This window comes from Cannabis sativa, chromosome 5 (genome assembly GCF_029168945.1).
Source record: "Cannabis sativa cultivar Pink pepper isolate KNU-18-1 chromosome 5, ASM2916894v1, whole genome shotgun sequence".
Taxonomy (NCBI): domain Eukaryota; kingdom Viridiplantae; phylum Streptophyta; class Magnoliopsida; order Rosales; family Cannabaceae; genus Cannabis; species Cannabis sativa.
This window is the reverse complement of record NC_083605.1, coordinates 72,422,368-72,436,451: the sequence shown is the minus strand read 5'-3', so window position 1 is coordinate 72,436,451 and position 14,084 is coordinate 72,422,368. Positions and strand designations below refer to the sequence as shown.

The 14,084-nt window shown below is 27.6% G+C and overlaps 1 protein-coding gene and 1 long non-coding RNA gene across 2 annotated transcripts; both read right to left on the bottom strand.

The window, feature by feature from the left end:
- Positions 1-829: 829 nt before the first annotated feature.
- LOC115715978 (ent-kaurenoic acid oxidase 2) lies at positions 830-5,805 on the bottom strand. Its single transcript, XM_030644656.2, has 8 exons — positions 5,270-5,805; positions 4,012-4,498; positions 3,372-3,638; positions 3,169-3,258; positions 2,027-2,105; positions 1,831-1,937; positions 1,323-1,444; positions 830-1,230 (listed from the first exon to the last, which is right to left on the bottom strand). Exons 1-8 carry the CDS (start codon positions 5,509-5,511, stop codon positions 1,119-1,121), a joined length of 1,506 nt encoding a protein of 501 aa, XP_030500516.2. The 5' UTR covers positions 5,512-5,805; the 3' UTR covers positions 830-1,118.
- A 5,796-nt stretch (positions 5,806-11,601) lies between these two features.
- On the bottom strand, positions 11,602-12,946 carry LOC115715795 (uncharacterized). Its single transcript, XR_004011443.2, has 2 exons — positions 12,472-12,946; positions 11,602-12,129 (listed from the first exon to the last, which is right to left on the bottom strand). It is a non-coding gene; the product is annotated as an uncharacterized LOC115715795 (long non-coding RNA).
- Positions 12,947-14,084: the final 1,138 nt, after the last annotated feature.

Below are 14,084 nucleotides of genomic sequence, written 5' to 3'. Positions count from 1 at the left end.
AGTCGTATACTATAGGAGACACAATTTAGTAAGATAAAAAGTTTAGAGAGCAAAAATACTAATTATTCTAACATAAAATGACATGCAATCAAGGCCAACTTTGAGATGAAATGGGTCTTAAGAAAAAATATATTTTTAAACCCTTATTATAAGAACAGATGATATTTTTAAGAAATTTAGCCCCTAAAATAAGTGAATCCTAAACGGGGACTAACCCATCTTACCCTAAAACCAGCCCTACATGCAATTACAAAATATTATCATGAGTCATGAGAAGATAATTAAGATGATAGTATTGTTAGATTGCAACTCAAACACATGCACCAACTACTCCATTTAAATAAGAGTGAGAGAGGAGATTGTAATAACTCATTAAGTCATGTGCAGTATACCAAAATCTTTGTTATGATATTGATAAGTTAAGGCTGAGAGACGTGGCTGAGTAGAGTAGTCATTCATTACTTGGCATATATATTATTATTAATAATTGTTGTGTCATCATCAATATCAAATTTCTGTTGTATATCATAAATTATTATTTATACCAACCTTGGCAAATGGCAATGCCATTGTTAACATCCAAGGCATGTGCTCCAATAATCTACTTAATTTATTTTTTATTTCTATTATTATCATAATTAGTTTAAGTATCTTCTCTAATTTCAATGAGTAATAATAATAAATTATGAAATTAAAATTTTAATTATTTCCCATAATACATTTTATATCCAGTATCACAATATAACATTCTTATTTAAAATTTTCTATATTAATTACTTTGTTTATTTGGGTATATAAAAATAACAAAAATTTATATAATAGACCAAAATTTTAAAAAAATTATAAAACCTTATAAAAATAACATATTATCATCGATGTATTTAAATATCGAGTCTCACACATTATACACTACAATATATTTTACACATACATGAAAAACCAAAACCTTTTTCTTTTTCTTGTAGTTCTACTTCTAGCCACCCAAAACTTTGGACTAAAGACATACCAAGTTTAAGCTTATAAAACAAATTCTTTTGCAAAATATACATATTTTTTACAAAATTTTCTTTTATTAATGGCTCCAATCTTTTTTTTAAGCCTATAAGAAATGAAATTTGTCAATTGTTGTCTTTTAATTGAGGTAGCTTGTGGAGTTTTGCAAGGCAGTTGTCTTTTGGTCTTGTGTGTGGTAAGTATCTGATGCTACTACTTGGGTTCACTCTTTCAACCCTATAAGAAATCAAATTTGTCAATTGTTACCAAATTTAAGTTATAATCAATCAATAATAATGTTGATAAAAAGAAAGAGAAATGGAACTAACTCATAGTTGAGAAGAAAATAATGGAGAAAAGTTGAAAGTTCAAGCTTAGTTAAATCACTTCCTGGGCACAATCTACTTCCTGTTCCAAATGGTATGAAACTTCCTTTTTTGGGTTTACATTCCTACATAAAAACAAATATATTCACACCACTTTATAAAAAGAAAAACTTACAAAAATACTAAAATTTAGGTTAACTTTTACGAAAATACTGTCACATGGAAATCTTTTCAAAAAATACTGTATTTTTATAAGACAACAGTGGAACACAAAACAGAACAACTAAAAACAATAGTGGAACAACTAAAAAACAATAGTAGAACAACAGTGAAAACTTAACACATTACACAGTTGTAAAACTTACACAGTATTTTTTAAAATAATTTCGCTCCACAGTATAAAAGTAAAAAAGTTAGAAATTTCAATATATAGTGTAATTATCCCTTATAAAAATTCATATTCATGCTTTTGATTTCACTACAAAATCTACATTTTATATGTGTTACTTACATTCCATCTTGAAGGATTGAAGTCGTTTGGATTGTGATAACATTGTGGATCTAAATGAATTCCTCTAAACCAAATCAGAACTTTCCACCCTTTTGGTATTGTGTATCCTTAATTAAAAGAGAAACTTGTTACTAATTTGAGATACTATATATGTAGAGAGAAAGAAAAATTAAAGTAATGGTAATGACTTAGTTACCGCCAATGCTAACATCTGTTATTGCCTCTCTACATGTGAACAATGAGATATTAACCACACGTAGTGTTTCATCAATTACCTAATTCAACAAACAGAGCTATAATGTTGGTATAGAAAATGAGCTGAAAATTTTGCATAATGTTTTTAAGGGATATTTATAAAAATGTGGGGAAAAAAAGAAAGTTTTGATATATGTCTCATGCAAACTTAATTGTACATTTAAACAAAAAAAAAAAAACCTTAAAAAATAAGATAAATCATCGTAAATGAAAAAAAAATACCATAAAAAAGTTAAAGTTTATACATTAATTTTACTTCTATATAATAAAAATCAACTTTTTTATAAAAAAGAAAAAAAAAAAAAAACTAGTTTGTTGACGAAAAAAGTAATTTCTAAAATACAGTACCTTCACTTCTCTCGCAAATCTAATTGGGTTATTTCATAAATACATAAAAACAATTAAAAAAATATAAAAAATACGGTTTCACGAAATTTTGAATATTTTTACGATTTTTTTGATTTTATTTACAGAAAATACGGTCTTTTTATGTTGTACTCATGTTAATTTATTGTTGATTTTTCATTTTCTGTATGTTATTTTTTGTTGTTGTTTTGATGTTATTTTTATAAAACTTTATATAGTTTTCTTATTATTTTCGTGTTGTTTCTATGAAAACCCGTAAAAATATAAAAAAAAAAAAAATTTAAACATAAAAATATAATATTTTTACTAAAAATTGTGCCTTATAATTATCCCAATCTGATTCCATAAGAAAAGCTAAAAGAAAAAAACCAAAAACCATAAAAAAAAATGAGCAAAGTTAAACCTGTCATATTTAAGTAAAATACTTTTAAAATTCTAGTGTAATTTCCTGTAGTTTTAATATTAAAGGCTAATAGTACTTATAATACCATAGCCATACTCTCTCGGCAGAAGATTGGGTAAGCCTTAGAAAAAAAATATTATTCGAATTTATTTAAAAATATGTAGTATTTTTAAAAATTACAAAAAATAATTTGTATATTTTTTTAAAATAATATATTTTTGGGAGGGGCTCTGGCCTAGAACGTCTTAGTCGATGTCCAGCCCTAGGCCCCTAGCCCTACTCGTACTCATATAGTATACATAATTTAATGTAACCTTAGAAAGGTATTCCATTTTCTTAATTTCTTTGATGCTAAGTCCTTCCTCTATTGCTGCTCTTTTTAACAAAATTTCCTCTTGCTCTGCCTGAAAATAATTCAACCAAACTAACATTAATCACTTTGAAAACAAAACAAAACAAACCAATATGTGTTGCATATTAAGTAAGTGCATGAGCATCCATATGTATAGATTCCAACCTTAGCTTTTTGGAGATAGTGAGGATTTTCATGTAAGAAAAGAGTTGCCCACAAAGTGGCATGAGCTGTAGATTCATGACCAGCATTTAAGTACATAAGAATCACATCTATGATTTGCTCATTCTCTAATTTATGGCCATTCTCATCCTCAACATCCATTAGTAAGTCAACCATGTCTGTTTTATCCTCTACAATAATATTGTTCTCTTTCCTTGCTTTTCTTCCATCTATAACACCTTGAAGAATCTTCACCAAGTTCTTTCGAGCCTGTACCATATAAATATTTACTACCAAATATTACAAAGGACATATATACAAGGAATTTTTTGTTTTACAATATGTAGCACATTCCTCTAAACAAGTTCTCCTAAACTAATTCCAAATAAGTAATGTAACAAAGTTGAACTTACAATTTTTCTAAGAACAAAATTCCAATAATTACTAGTTAATTCCAGTTTTTCTTTAAGAAAAATACTATTTTTGGCTTTTGTATTTTAAGCGATATTTTATAAAATAGATCAAAATAACTTTAACAAGACATAATTTCATGGTATATGAAATGTGTCAACAGTTATGAACTAAAGAAGAACACAATAATAAAACAATAATTGTGATATTTAATAAAGCAAATTAATTTGACCTGTAGTGCTTTATAATAAGCAAAGCCAGGTAGATTGATGGCCATGGCTCTAAGTCCACAATTGAGATTACCATATTCTTTCTCCACAGTCTCAATCAATGGGCCAGGATTACTCTCACAGCTCAAAAAAATATGCATGATTATTTGAAAGGTGATCTTCCTAATCTCAGTCAACAACTCAACTGGCTTCTCTGCCTTTGACAATTCATCCAAGGAACTCACTATCACATCTTTCATGAATTCATGGTACACTAAGAGAGCCTTCTGGCCACTGATCGGGGCAGCGGTCAGGCGGCGAAGACGCTTGTGCTCCTCTTCAGAAAGGCCTAAGAATGATTTCCTCCCCATCAATAGAGAAGTTGATTTAGGCCACCCTTGCTTAAATTGTGCATCATCCATCAAGATTGGTCTACATGTTTCTGGTGTTGTGACAATGATTGTTGGGCTTCCAAACAAGTAGGCCTTGTAAATTCCTGTTCTACCAAATCTAAGCTTGCAAAAACCACAAGAGAACATATAAATAGTTAGATCTAGCTCAAACATGACAACAAATTAAATTGATACACTTAAGTTTAGTTCTTGGAATATTTTTTAAAGAAGTACAAAGTATTAGTCTCACATTGGTTGATGATATATACTCGATTCACGTTATAAGATGAGGACAGTTTTCTCCTAACAAGTCGACTTTATTAGGTTGAGTTAGATCCAATAAATTTCTTAAGTCGGTATCAGAGCAAATCCAGTTTTACAACGTTTGGTGTCCCTAATATCGATTTGTTTACCTGATGATATATATTCGATCCACTTAAAATGAGGACAATTCTCTCCTAACAAGTTGTTTAGGCCCAATAATTTTCTTAATACATAGGCGATGGTTGGTTGGAGAAATTATGTTTGAGCTTTCGAAATCCAAAAACACTTCTATTATTGATTGGACAAAATATTGTTTTTGAGTTAGGTCATAAACTTGACTGACTAAGTTTTTACTTTTGCTTTTATGATCTCAAGAATTAATTCTCAAGAAGTTGTTAAAGCTTACTTGTAAAAAGAACTTTTTAAAGTTAAAACTAAAATTCATTAGAAATTCAATCAACAATCTTTCAAAAAATTTAAAGTAACTTTTATAAGCTCAGCCAATTAGTCGTTATGTGAAACTAAAGTAAGCTTAAATAATAAATCTTAGAGTGTAAGTTATATATGTTTTGACATATATTGTTTCATATACAAAGATATATGTTAGGAAGAGAAAGATAAAGACCTGGAAATGAAGTTGGAGATGAATGAATCAGGGTGACCAAATTTGAAAGCAATGAGAAAAGAGCACATATTACCAATGAAAGGCCAACCCATATCACCAGGAGGCAGAGAACACTGTATTCTTCTACTCACCATGCTTATGTGATACCACTCATTAGCTCTCTTTATTAGGACCAAATTTAATGCAACAAAACCACCCATCAAAGCTGAGAAAACCCAAAATCCAAAATTTATTAACTCCATTTTCAAATAATTGTTTTTGAATTTCAAAAATAAAAAAAAACCACTCTAATATAGTACTGACAGGTTAAGAGGCCTAATCCTATTTACACAGTACTTGTGTCTAGTCACATTTTTGAGACTACTCTTTCTCCTCTTTCATATATGTATCATTTTCAATATTATGCTTTTGGAAGAACTTATCGAAGAAGATGCTTTTGATAAATAATAATAATAATAACATCATGAATGATGTCCATTTTTTTGAAATACAATAAACTATTGTTCCAATTGGAAAAAATAAAAAAGGAGATTTCTTTAATTGACAATTTTTACACATTTTATAATATAATTTTGTTGAGAAATTACTCTACTTACTATTTTTTTATTTTTATTTTTCAAATTTACAGTTTGGGTTTCTAAAGTGGTTGCAGCACTAGTTGCAGTAGAGATTTCTATACGATTTTTTGTTGCAATTTAGATTGCAGCGCTAGTTGCAATAAGAATTTCTATGTAAAATTCCGTAAAAATGAAAAAATGAAAAAGACCAATTTTTTTAAAAAGTTGTCTTAGTTTATACATTATAGGACAAATACCTTTTCTTTTTTTTTCTAAACTAGTACCTGCCACCTGGTAGTGCTTTGCCTTTCAAAGTTTTTTATGTGATCAAAATTCCCTTTAAATTCACAATTATTGTAAATATACTCCTTTTGTATATTGGTGTTCTATTATGGTATGGTTTGAGACATCATTATATATACTATTTTTTAATTTTTTTTTCATTTTTATGGTTTGGATTTCTCCAATATTTTCTATGTAGATTTAAGTTGCTATGTGATGTGAATTTTTTTTTTCTTAAAAAAAAAACTACTTTAAAATATTAAAATAAAAAAATGTCTTATACATTAGTGATCTAATATTTATGTACTTAAGGATAATAAATTCAATTTCCACATCATTTTCTAGGAGTATGTCTATGATCTATAATCAAAATATAAATAGAATGCAATAGATTTGACAAGTTTTTAAAAAATTACTATAATTTAGGGGAAATTGAAAACTATTGAGTTAACACAATATTTTTGTTTTTGTTTTTTTTGATTTAAGTGTTTATATATTGAGTTAACACAATATAGATTATACATTTATACTCTTTACATCCATTTTACCCACATTTTAATAATATATAATTAAAAAAAAAAAAGAATTTTAAATATCATATACATACACTCACATCAACTTAATCAACTTATTATAATCTTAAATTATGTTTTTTTTTTTAAATTAATAAAATAGGACGCAAAGTGGCTTTAATCTTAAATTATAATAAGAAGTTGAATATCTTAATTGAAACAATCTAATATGTTCCTGGTTTTTGAGATCAAGACACTTCACCTAAGTAAGACCATCTTCTGGTGTTTTGTTCTTTCTCAAATAGGCATCTACTTTTGCAGATTTTAATGATTCCATAGCTAAAAATATATATAAAGTCAATTAGTCAAACACTCTAAGACCATGACATTTCAACTGCATTTCAAGATCAATATTTAAATCATTTTTTCACATGTTACACTTTGATGTATTACAACCTCGTACAATACTAGAATATATTTATAGGATTTGATCTAGTTCTCCAATACTATTACAACACATTATTTGACACATACGATGAATTTGATTGGGAAGTACAGTGGCAAAAAGAAGGCGATTCGTTAACTCGGTATCTAGTCCGAATTGGTGAAATGACACAATCCATAAAAATTATTCAGCAGACTTTAGAAGGAATTCTAGGGGGGCCGTATGAGAATTTAGAAATCTGAGACGTTGATAGAGAAAGGAAGCCAGAATGGATGTTAAAGCGCCCAATCCATAATTGGCGAATTCGCAGGTTCAATTCCTACTGGATGCACGCCAATGGGACCCTCCAATAAGTCTATTGGAATTGACTCTGTATCAATGGAATCTCATCATCCATACATAACGAATTGGTGTGATATATTCATATCTAAAACATATGAACAAGAAAAAAGTGTGAACAAATCGTAAAGATTGGACAAAAATATACCGCCACAAAATGAACAAATGCAACCCATTATGATAGTGAATAAAATCTCTTAAAATGAAGGGCTATTTACAAAAATATGGGAAAATAAAGATAAGTTTTGATATATATGGCATAAAAATTTAATTACACTAAATATGGCGTTTTTTTAAAAAACTTACAAATATGGGAAAAAGTCTTGAGGAATGCCATAAAAAACTTTAAATTTGTGTTTCTTTTTATTTATTTTTTCTTTTTTAAAAAAATAAAATACTAAAATAAATAAAAAATGATCTCAACTATAGATATTATTTTTTTTACAGAAATTAAACTTGTTTTTTTTTTATTTAAACTACTACTTTTTTTTCTTTGTTTTTTTGTTAAAAACTAATTATTTCATTAAAAGCAGCAGAAAAAAAAAAACCAATTTCATCAACATCATCCTGAAGAAAAAACAATATAAAAAATTATAATCTAAAGATAATATAAACTTTAAAAATCAGTTTCATCAACATTGAAAGAAACTGTTAATTTCATTAAAAGAATAAAAAAAATAGTTTCATTATGTTATTAGAATTTTTTTTCAAGTTACTTTTTTATTATTTTGTTTCTAGGTTGGAAACTTACACTTATATTTTGTTATTAAATTATTGGTAGGCATTATGTGTTGTTTTGATTATATTTGTGATTAATATTTTTTTTTTTTTGTATATTTGTGTGTGTGTATGTTTTTATTTGATTGTCTGATGAAACTGGTTTCAATTAACTTTATTATTAACATTTGTATTTTGTTATGATTTTTTATAACGTCAAAACTGGTTTCACATGTCGAAGCGGTTTCCACGGAGTTTTAACGTGTAATGAGGTTGCTTTCAATTTTTATGATATTATTATATATTTTTTAGTTTGTATAAAACCGATTATTATTGTATGATATTTGAACAACAATTTTTATTTTATTTTAATTAATCGATTTCGACACACATATTATTTTATTATTTTCATAAGCTGGTTTTTGAAGTAACTAGTTTTTATAACTAATTTTTTTTTATTGTTGTTCATAATTGAGTTTTATTCAATTTTTTATTAATTTATTTCAAGAAACTGGTTTTTATTTGTTTGTTTTTATTTTGGTTGTTTTACTAACTGGTTTTTCACATTCCACTGTTTTTTTTTGTTATTCTTTTATGGTTTTTATTGCACTTTTGTCTCTTTAATTTATTTTGTTTCTTTTTTTTCTCTTTGATTTTAATTTATGATTCTCTTTGTTATATTTGTTGCATATTGTATGTTTAAATTAACTCTAATTTTTGAGCAAGCAAATAAAAAATTAAATGCCAAAATAAAGAATGAAGTTAAAAGTTTGATTATTAGGTATTGATATAAAATTTATATGTTGGCTTGGTTTTTAAATTTAGTATCGTTAATTTGTAAAAGTTTAGTTATTAGGCATTGTGTATTTTTTATTATGTTATTGATGAAACTTTTTTTTTTGCCTCTTTTAATGAAATAATTCGTTTCTTTTAATATTGATGAAACTGGTTTTTAAAGTTAGTATCGTCTTTAGATTGTAATTTTTTTCATTATCTTATTGATGAAACTATTTTTTGTATTTTTTAAATGAAATTATTAGTTTCTTTCAATGTTGATGAAACTAGTTTTTAAAGTTTGGATTCTTTTTAGATTATGATTTTTTATATTGTTTTTTTTTTCAGGATGATGTTGATGAAGCATTTGGTTTTTCTAACTTTGTTTTTAATGGAATAATTAGTTTTTAACAAAAAAAAAACAAATAGTAGTTTAAATAAAAAAAAAACAAGTTTAATTTTTGTAAAAAAAAATGAAATATAAAAATGTACACTTATTATATATATTAAGAGAAAAAAATTAGGTTGAGAAAAAAAATTTAAAAAAAAAAAGAGACACAAAGAGAAATTAGAAAAAAGAAAAATAGAGAGAGATAAGCGAAAGAAAGAAAAAAAAAAGTAGCAACTGACTTAAAAGTTGAAAAGAAAAAAGAGAGCCAAAATTAACTAAAAAATATATAAAAAAGACAAAAAAAAAAACTTTTTGAAGTTTCAATAAGTAAAAAAGAAAAAAAAAATTAATAAAAGTATAAAAGTAAAATGTTTTTGTCAAATTAAAAATGTAATGTTTGAAAAAAAAAATGTAGTATTTGGTGTAAATTTTTCAAATAAAAAGAAACTCTAAAATGTAAGTGTAAAATAAATTAAAAAATAAATAAAACTAATTAAGCTAAAATCAAAAACATAAAATATGTGATTGGATAATAAGTTTATAAAAATATGGCATATCAAATACCATAAAAAATCTTAAATGTGAAAAAATGCCATAGAAGAGTGGCAAACCTAAAAATGCCATATTTTTCTAACTTTGTTATGAAATTCCATATTTCATGTAATTTTCACTAAAATGAATCAAAATTGTTATTCCAAATCCATTTATTTTTAGATAATTACATATTTATAAATTCTATGAAATTATTAGAGCAAGTTACTAATAAGTCCATGTAATATTTTCATGTAGCATAATTGTGAGTAACAATGGGTCCAAGAATTTTTTTCTTTGTGTTCTAAAGTAAATTGTGAGTATTATTAGGTTTCTTTTCACAATTTTTTTACAAAAACACTATTTTTTTCAATATATAAAAGTATACTATATAAAAGTTTTGGGCCCTAAATTTAGGTGGGCCTTACAAAAGTACTACTTTTTTCAATACATAAAAAGTAAGAAAACTTACAACAATACTAGAATTTGGGTTAATTTTTACAAAAATACTATCACACGAAAAAGTTTTTAAAAATACTGTATTTTTATAAAACACCATTAGAACACAAAACAGAATAACTCAAAACAACAGAAGAACAACTAAAAAACACCAGTAGAACACCAGTGAAAACTTAACACAGTATACTGCAGTATGAAACTTATAAAAAAACACAGTAAAAAAATAAACAATAGCGCCTGACAGTATTTTTGTAAAAAAATAGCAAAAGTTAATATACCATGTAAATTTCCCTAAAAGTATACTATATAAAAGTTTTGGGCCCTAAATTTAGATGGGCCCTAGACATGGGCCTAGCCCGTCTTAGCTTAGGGCTAAGCCTGATAATAGCCTATCACCGTTGGTTGATATGGTAGGGTTTTTATAAGTCAGGTCTGGGTCCCTAAAGCCTATTTGTATATAGGAGTAGCAATTCGTATTGCCGTATTATATTTATGTTCGTATTATATAAGTTGATATGTTTAATTAGTTAATCCTAACCTGACCCATATATATTTTGTATTAAAAAATTTCAATATTAACCCGACTTGGGTTCTCGTGTTGTGTTTGTATGTAAACTATCCTTATATTACAATACATATCGATTAACATGGTTGGTATCTTATATTTAATTTTTATATATATTTTTAATTATATCAATTTTTTTACTCATTTAAATAACATACTAAACAAAAATATATATGAAGTTACAATTAAATAATATTAATTTTTCTTGTAGGGATAATATTGATTAATTAAAATAATTTATCAGAAATTAATAATACAATGAGTAAAATTTTTTTATATCAATAAGCAATTTTCTTTCTAATTTATATATTTTTCTATAAAAATAAATAATGATTAAATATAAATTAATAATTTAAATAATATATTGGATATAAATTAGCTGTTGATTTCGTATCACATGCATTAATTCTAATTTAACTCAAATAATAATCGTGTTATTTGGATTCGATCCAATTTTGACTTGCATTTATCTTTCATAATCCTAACCTGCAATAATTTATATCGTCTCATCATCTAATAATCTGAATTGTCACTTAAAATTAAGATAAGTTCTGATGTATTTAGAGTATTTATTTAAATAATTTTTGAGTCCTTATACAAATACTTTTCTGATCAAATAATTCAAAGTAAATTTGTTTGGTGTAATCTTAAAGATCAATTTAGCATTTAAGGAAATCACAATTTCAAAACTCTATACTCCACCTGAATTTTGTACACTAAATTGTACAACTATTTAAGAACAACAAAACAACCCAATATAAGGCACACAATATACAACAATTACAATATAATATTCATCAATATATATATATATATATATACAGTATGATATAATGTATACAATATGTACAGATGAAGGTGTTTGAATCCTCAACCATGGTAATTAGATTCAACTTCCTCCAAAGCTTTCTTTACAAGAAATTTAAAGTAATTTATAATACATCTCCAAATAATAGTGAAGAAGAATTGTCTATATTACATTATGATTTCTGAATTGAAAATGTTGATGGAATCCCAATCTGTTTAGTACTCAGATTTTAAACATCACCAGATTCCGAATTGGAAATGGAAATCAGTTCAGACCGATAATAATCGATTAAATCGCCATTAAACATGGCGACACCTTCTACGGCATTGAATGAATCAGATGATTTGGTCAAATCCAAAGCCTTTTTTTCAGGTAAAGAGTAAGAAATTGCAATGAGCAATGCTCTTGTTACATCCTCTGAAATCTCATCCTCACAATGTGTTCTGATATCCATAAAATGTCAAACAAGACTGGCTATTCCTGCATTTCAAATCAACCTTATTACATAAAAATCCAAGAAACATTTTTGACCATCTTTGATTAGATCTCAATCAAATTCAATCTGAACCCTCTAAGCTTAATAGGGTATTCTGGGTTTTTTATAACAAAATTAAATAAATAAAAAAGAAAACTTTGAAAACCAGAGTCTTACGGAGACCATAGTCAAAAGACCCAAACAAAGCTTAATATTTATATTATATATATTGATTTTACCCATCTTCAACATCAAATTTCTGTAATCAGATTAAATTGGACAATGTAATAAGAATAATAATAATAATTATAATTGAAGGAGGGAGAAATGGAAGAGAGATGAATGACCTGTGGTATGGCTATGGTGGGTGGTTGTTGTTGAAGATTCACGGCTGTTCCTTCTGTCTTAATTTACAGAATCATTTTATATAGAAAATAATTAAATAAATAGTAATCTTTGGAATTAATTATGATGTCATCAAATACTTTTTGTTTCTGGACGGTTTTACCCCTGAGACGTAGATGGGCAGCTGAGCCACTTGGATCCACGCTGGATACAACTGGCTTGGTGAATAGTGGATGATGAGAATGACATAATCATAAACCCATATTGATCTATGCATAAATATAAGGGTTATTTGCGGCAAAACCTCCTAAAGTGGATAAGTTTTTGCAACTAATTCCTTAATCTAAAATTTTGGTGGTAAAACTACCTAAACCACTAGTCCGTTAGCAATTAGTCATTTCCATCCATTTTTGGCTGTTAAGTGCCAGGTTAGAATGTCTACGTGTACACAGTATACACGTGGCACAATTTTATTGGTCCACCTAAAAAATTAATTAAAAAAAATAAAAAAATAAAAAAATATTTAAAATTAAAAAAATATATATAAATAAAAAATTAAATAATTTTTTTTTCTTTTTTTTCTTTTCCTTTCTTTCTTTTTCTTTTTCTTTCTTTTTTTTTCTGGTTTTTTCTTTTTCTTTCGTCTGAAACAAACCCTCTCTCTTTACATCACTCTCTCTCTCGATCTCCTCTCTGTTTTTTTCTGTTTTTTTTCTTTTTCTTTCGTTTGAAACAAACACAAACCCTCTCTCTCTCTACATCACTCTCTCTCGATCTCCTCTCTCTTTCTCGTTTTCAATCTAGGGTTTTCAAAACCCCCTTGGGCGGCCACCACAGTTCTCCACCCTCACAAGCCTCGCCTGACACCAAGGAGGAGATCGACAGATCTCCGATCTCGCGAGCCCCGTCGCAGAACCCCACACCTCACGAGCCTCGTGTTCAGTAAGCCCTCTCTCTCGCCCTTGCGATTTTCTTTCTCCGTTAGTTGCAATTTTATTTCTCTTTAATCTGAGGTCTCTTTGATGTGTTTAGATTCGGATGTGGGGTTTTGTTTGGATCTGAAAAAGAGGTTTCGGTGATGGTTTTGGTGTGTAGAAGTGGTTTTGGTGGTGTGGGCAGTTCGGTTGTGGTGGGCAGTGGTGGTCTGGGTGGAGGAAGGGTGGTCTGGGCGGAGTAAGGGTGGTTGTGGTGTGGGCGGTGGTCTGGGCAGAGTGATAGAGCGAGAGTGATGGCTGAGATTGAGAGAGGTGGGGATCGAGTGCTGAGAGAGGGGGATCGAGAAAGACTGTTTGCAAGAAAGAAAAGAAAAAAAGAAAGAAAAAGAAAAAGAAAGAAAGGAGAAAAAGAAAGAAAGAAAAAAAATTATTTTTTTATTTACAATTATTTTTTAATTTTAAATTAATTTTTTATTTTTTAAAATAATTTTTTACGTGGACTAATAAAATTGTGTCACGTGTACACTGTGTACACGTGGACATTCCAACCTGGCACTTAACAGCCAAAAATGGATGGAAATGGCTAACTGCTAACGGACTAGTGGTTTAGGTAGTTTTACCACCAAAATTTTAGATTAGGGAGTTAGTTGCAAAAACCTGTCCACTTTAGGAGGTTTTGC

Coding starts and splice junctions, on each gene's coding strand:
- LOC115715978 (XM_030644656.2), bottom strand. CDS start 5,511: ATGGAGTTAATAAATTTTGGATTTTGGGTTTTCTCAGCTTTGATGGGT. Junction 3,259..3,371: donor ACTATCTCCAAAAAGCTAAG/GTTGGAATCTAT, acceptor AATTATTTTCAG/GCAGAGCAAGAGGAAATTTT. Junction 1,938..2,026: donor AACAGATGTTAGCATTGGCG/GTAACTAAGTCA, acceptor CTTTTAATTAAG/GATACACAATACCAAAAGGG.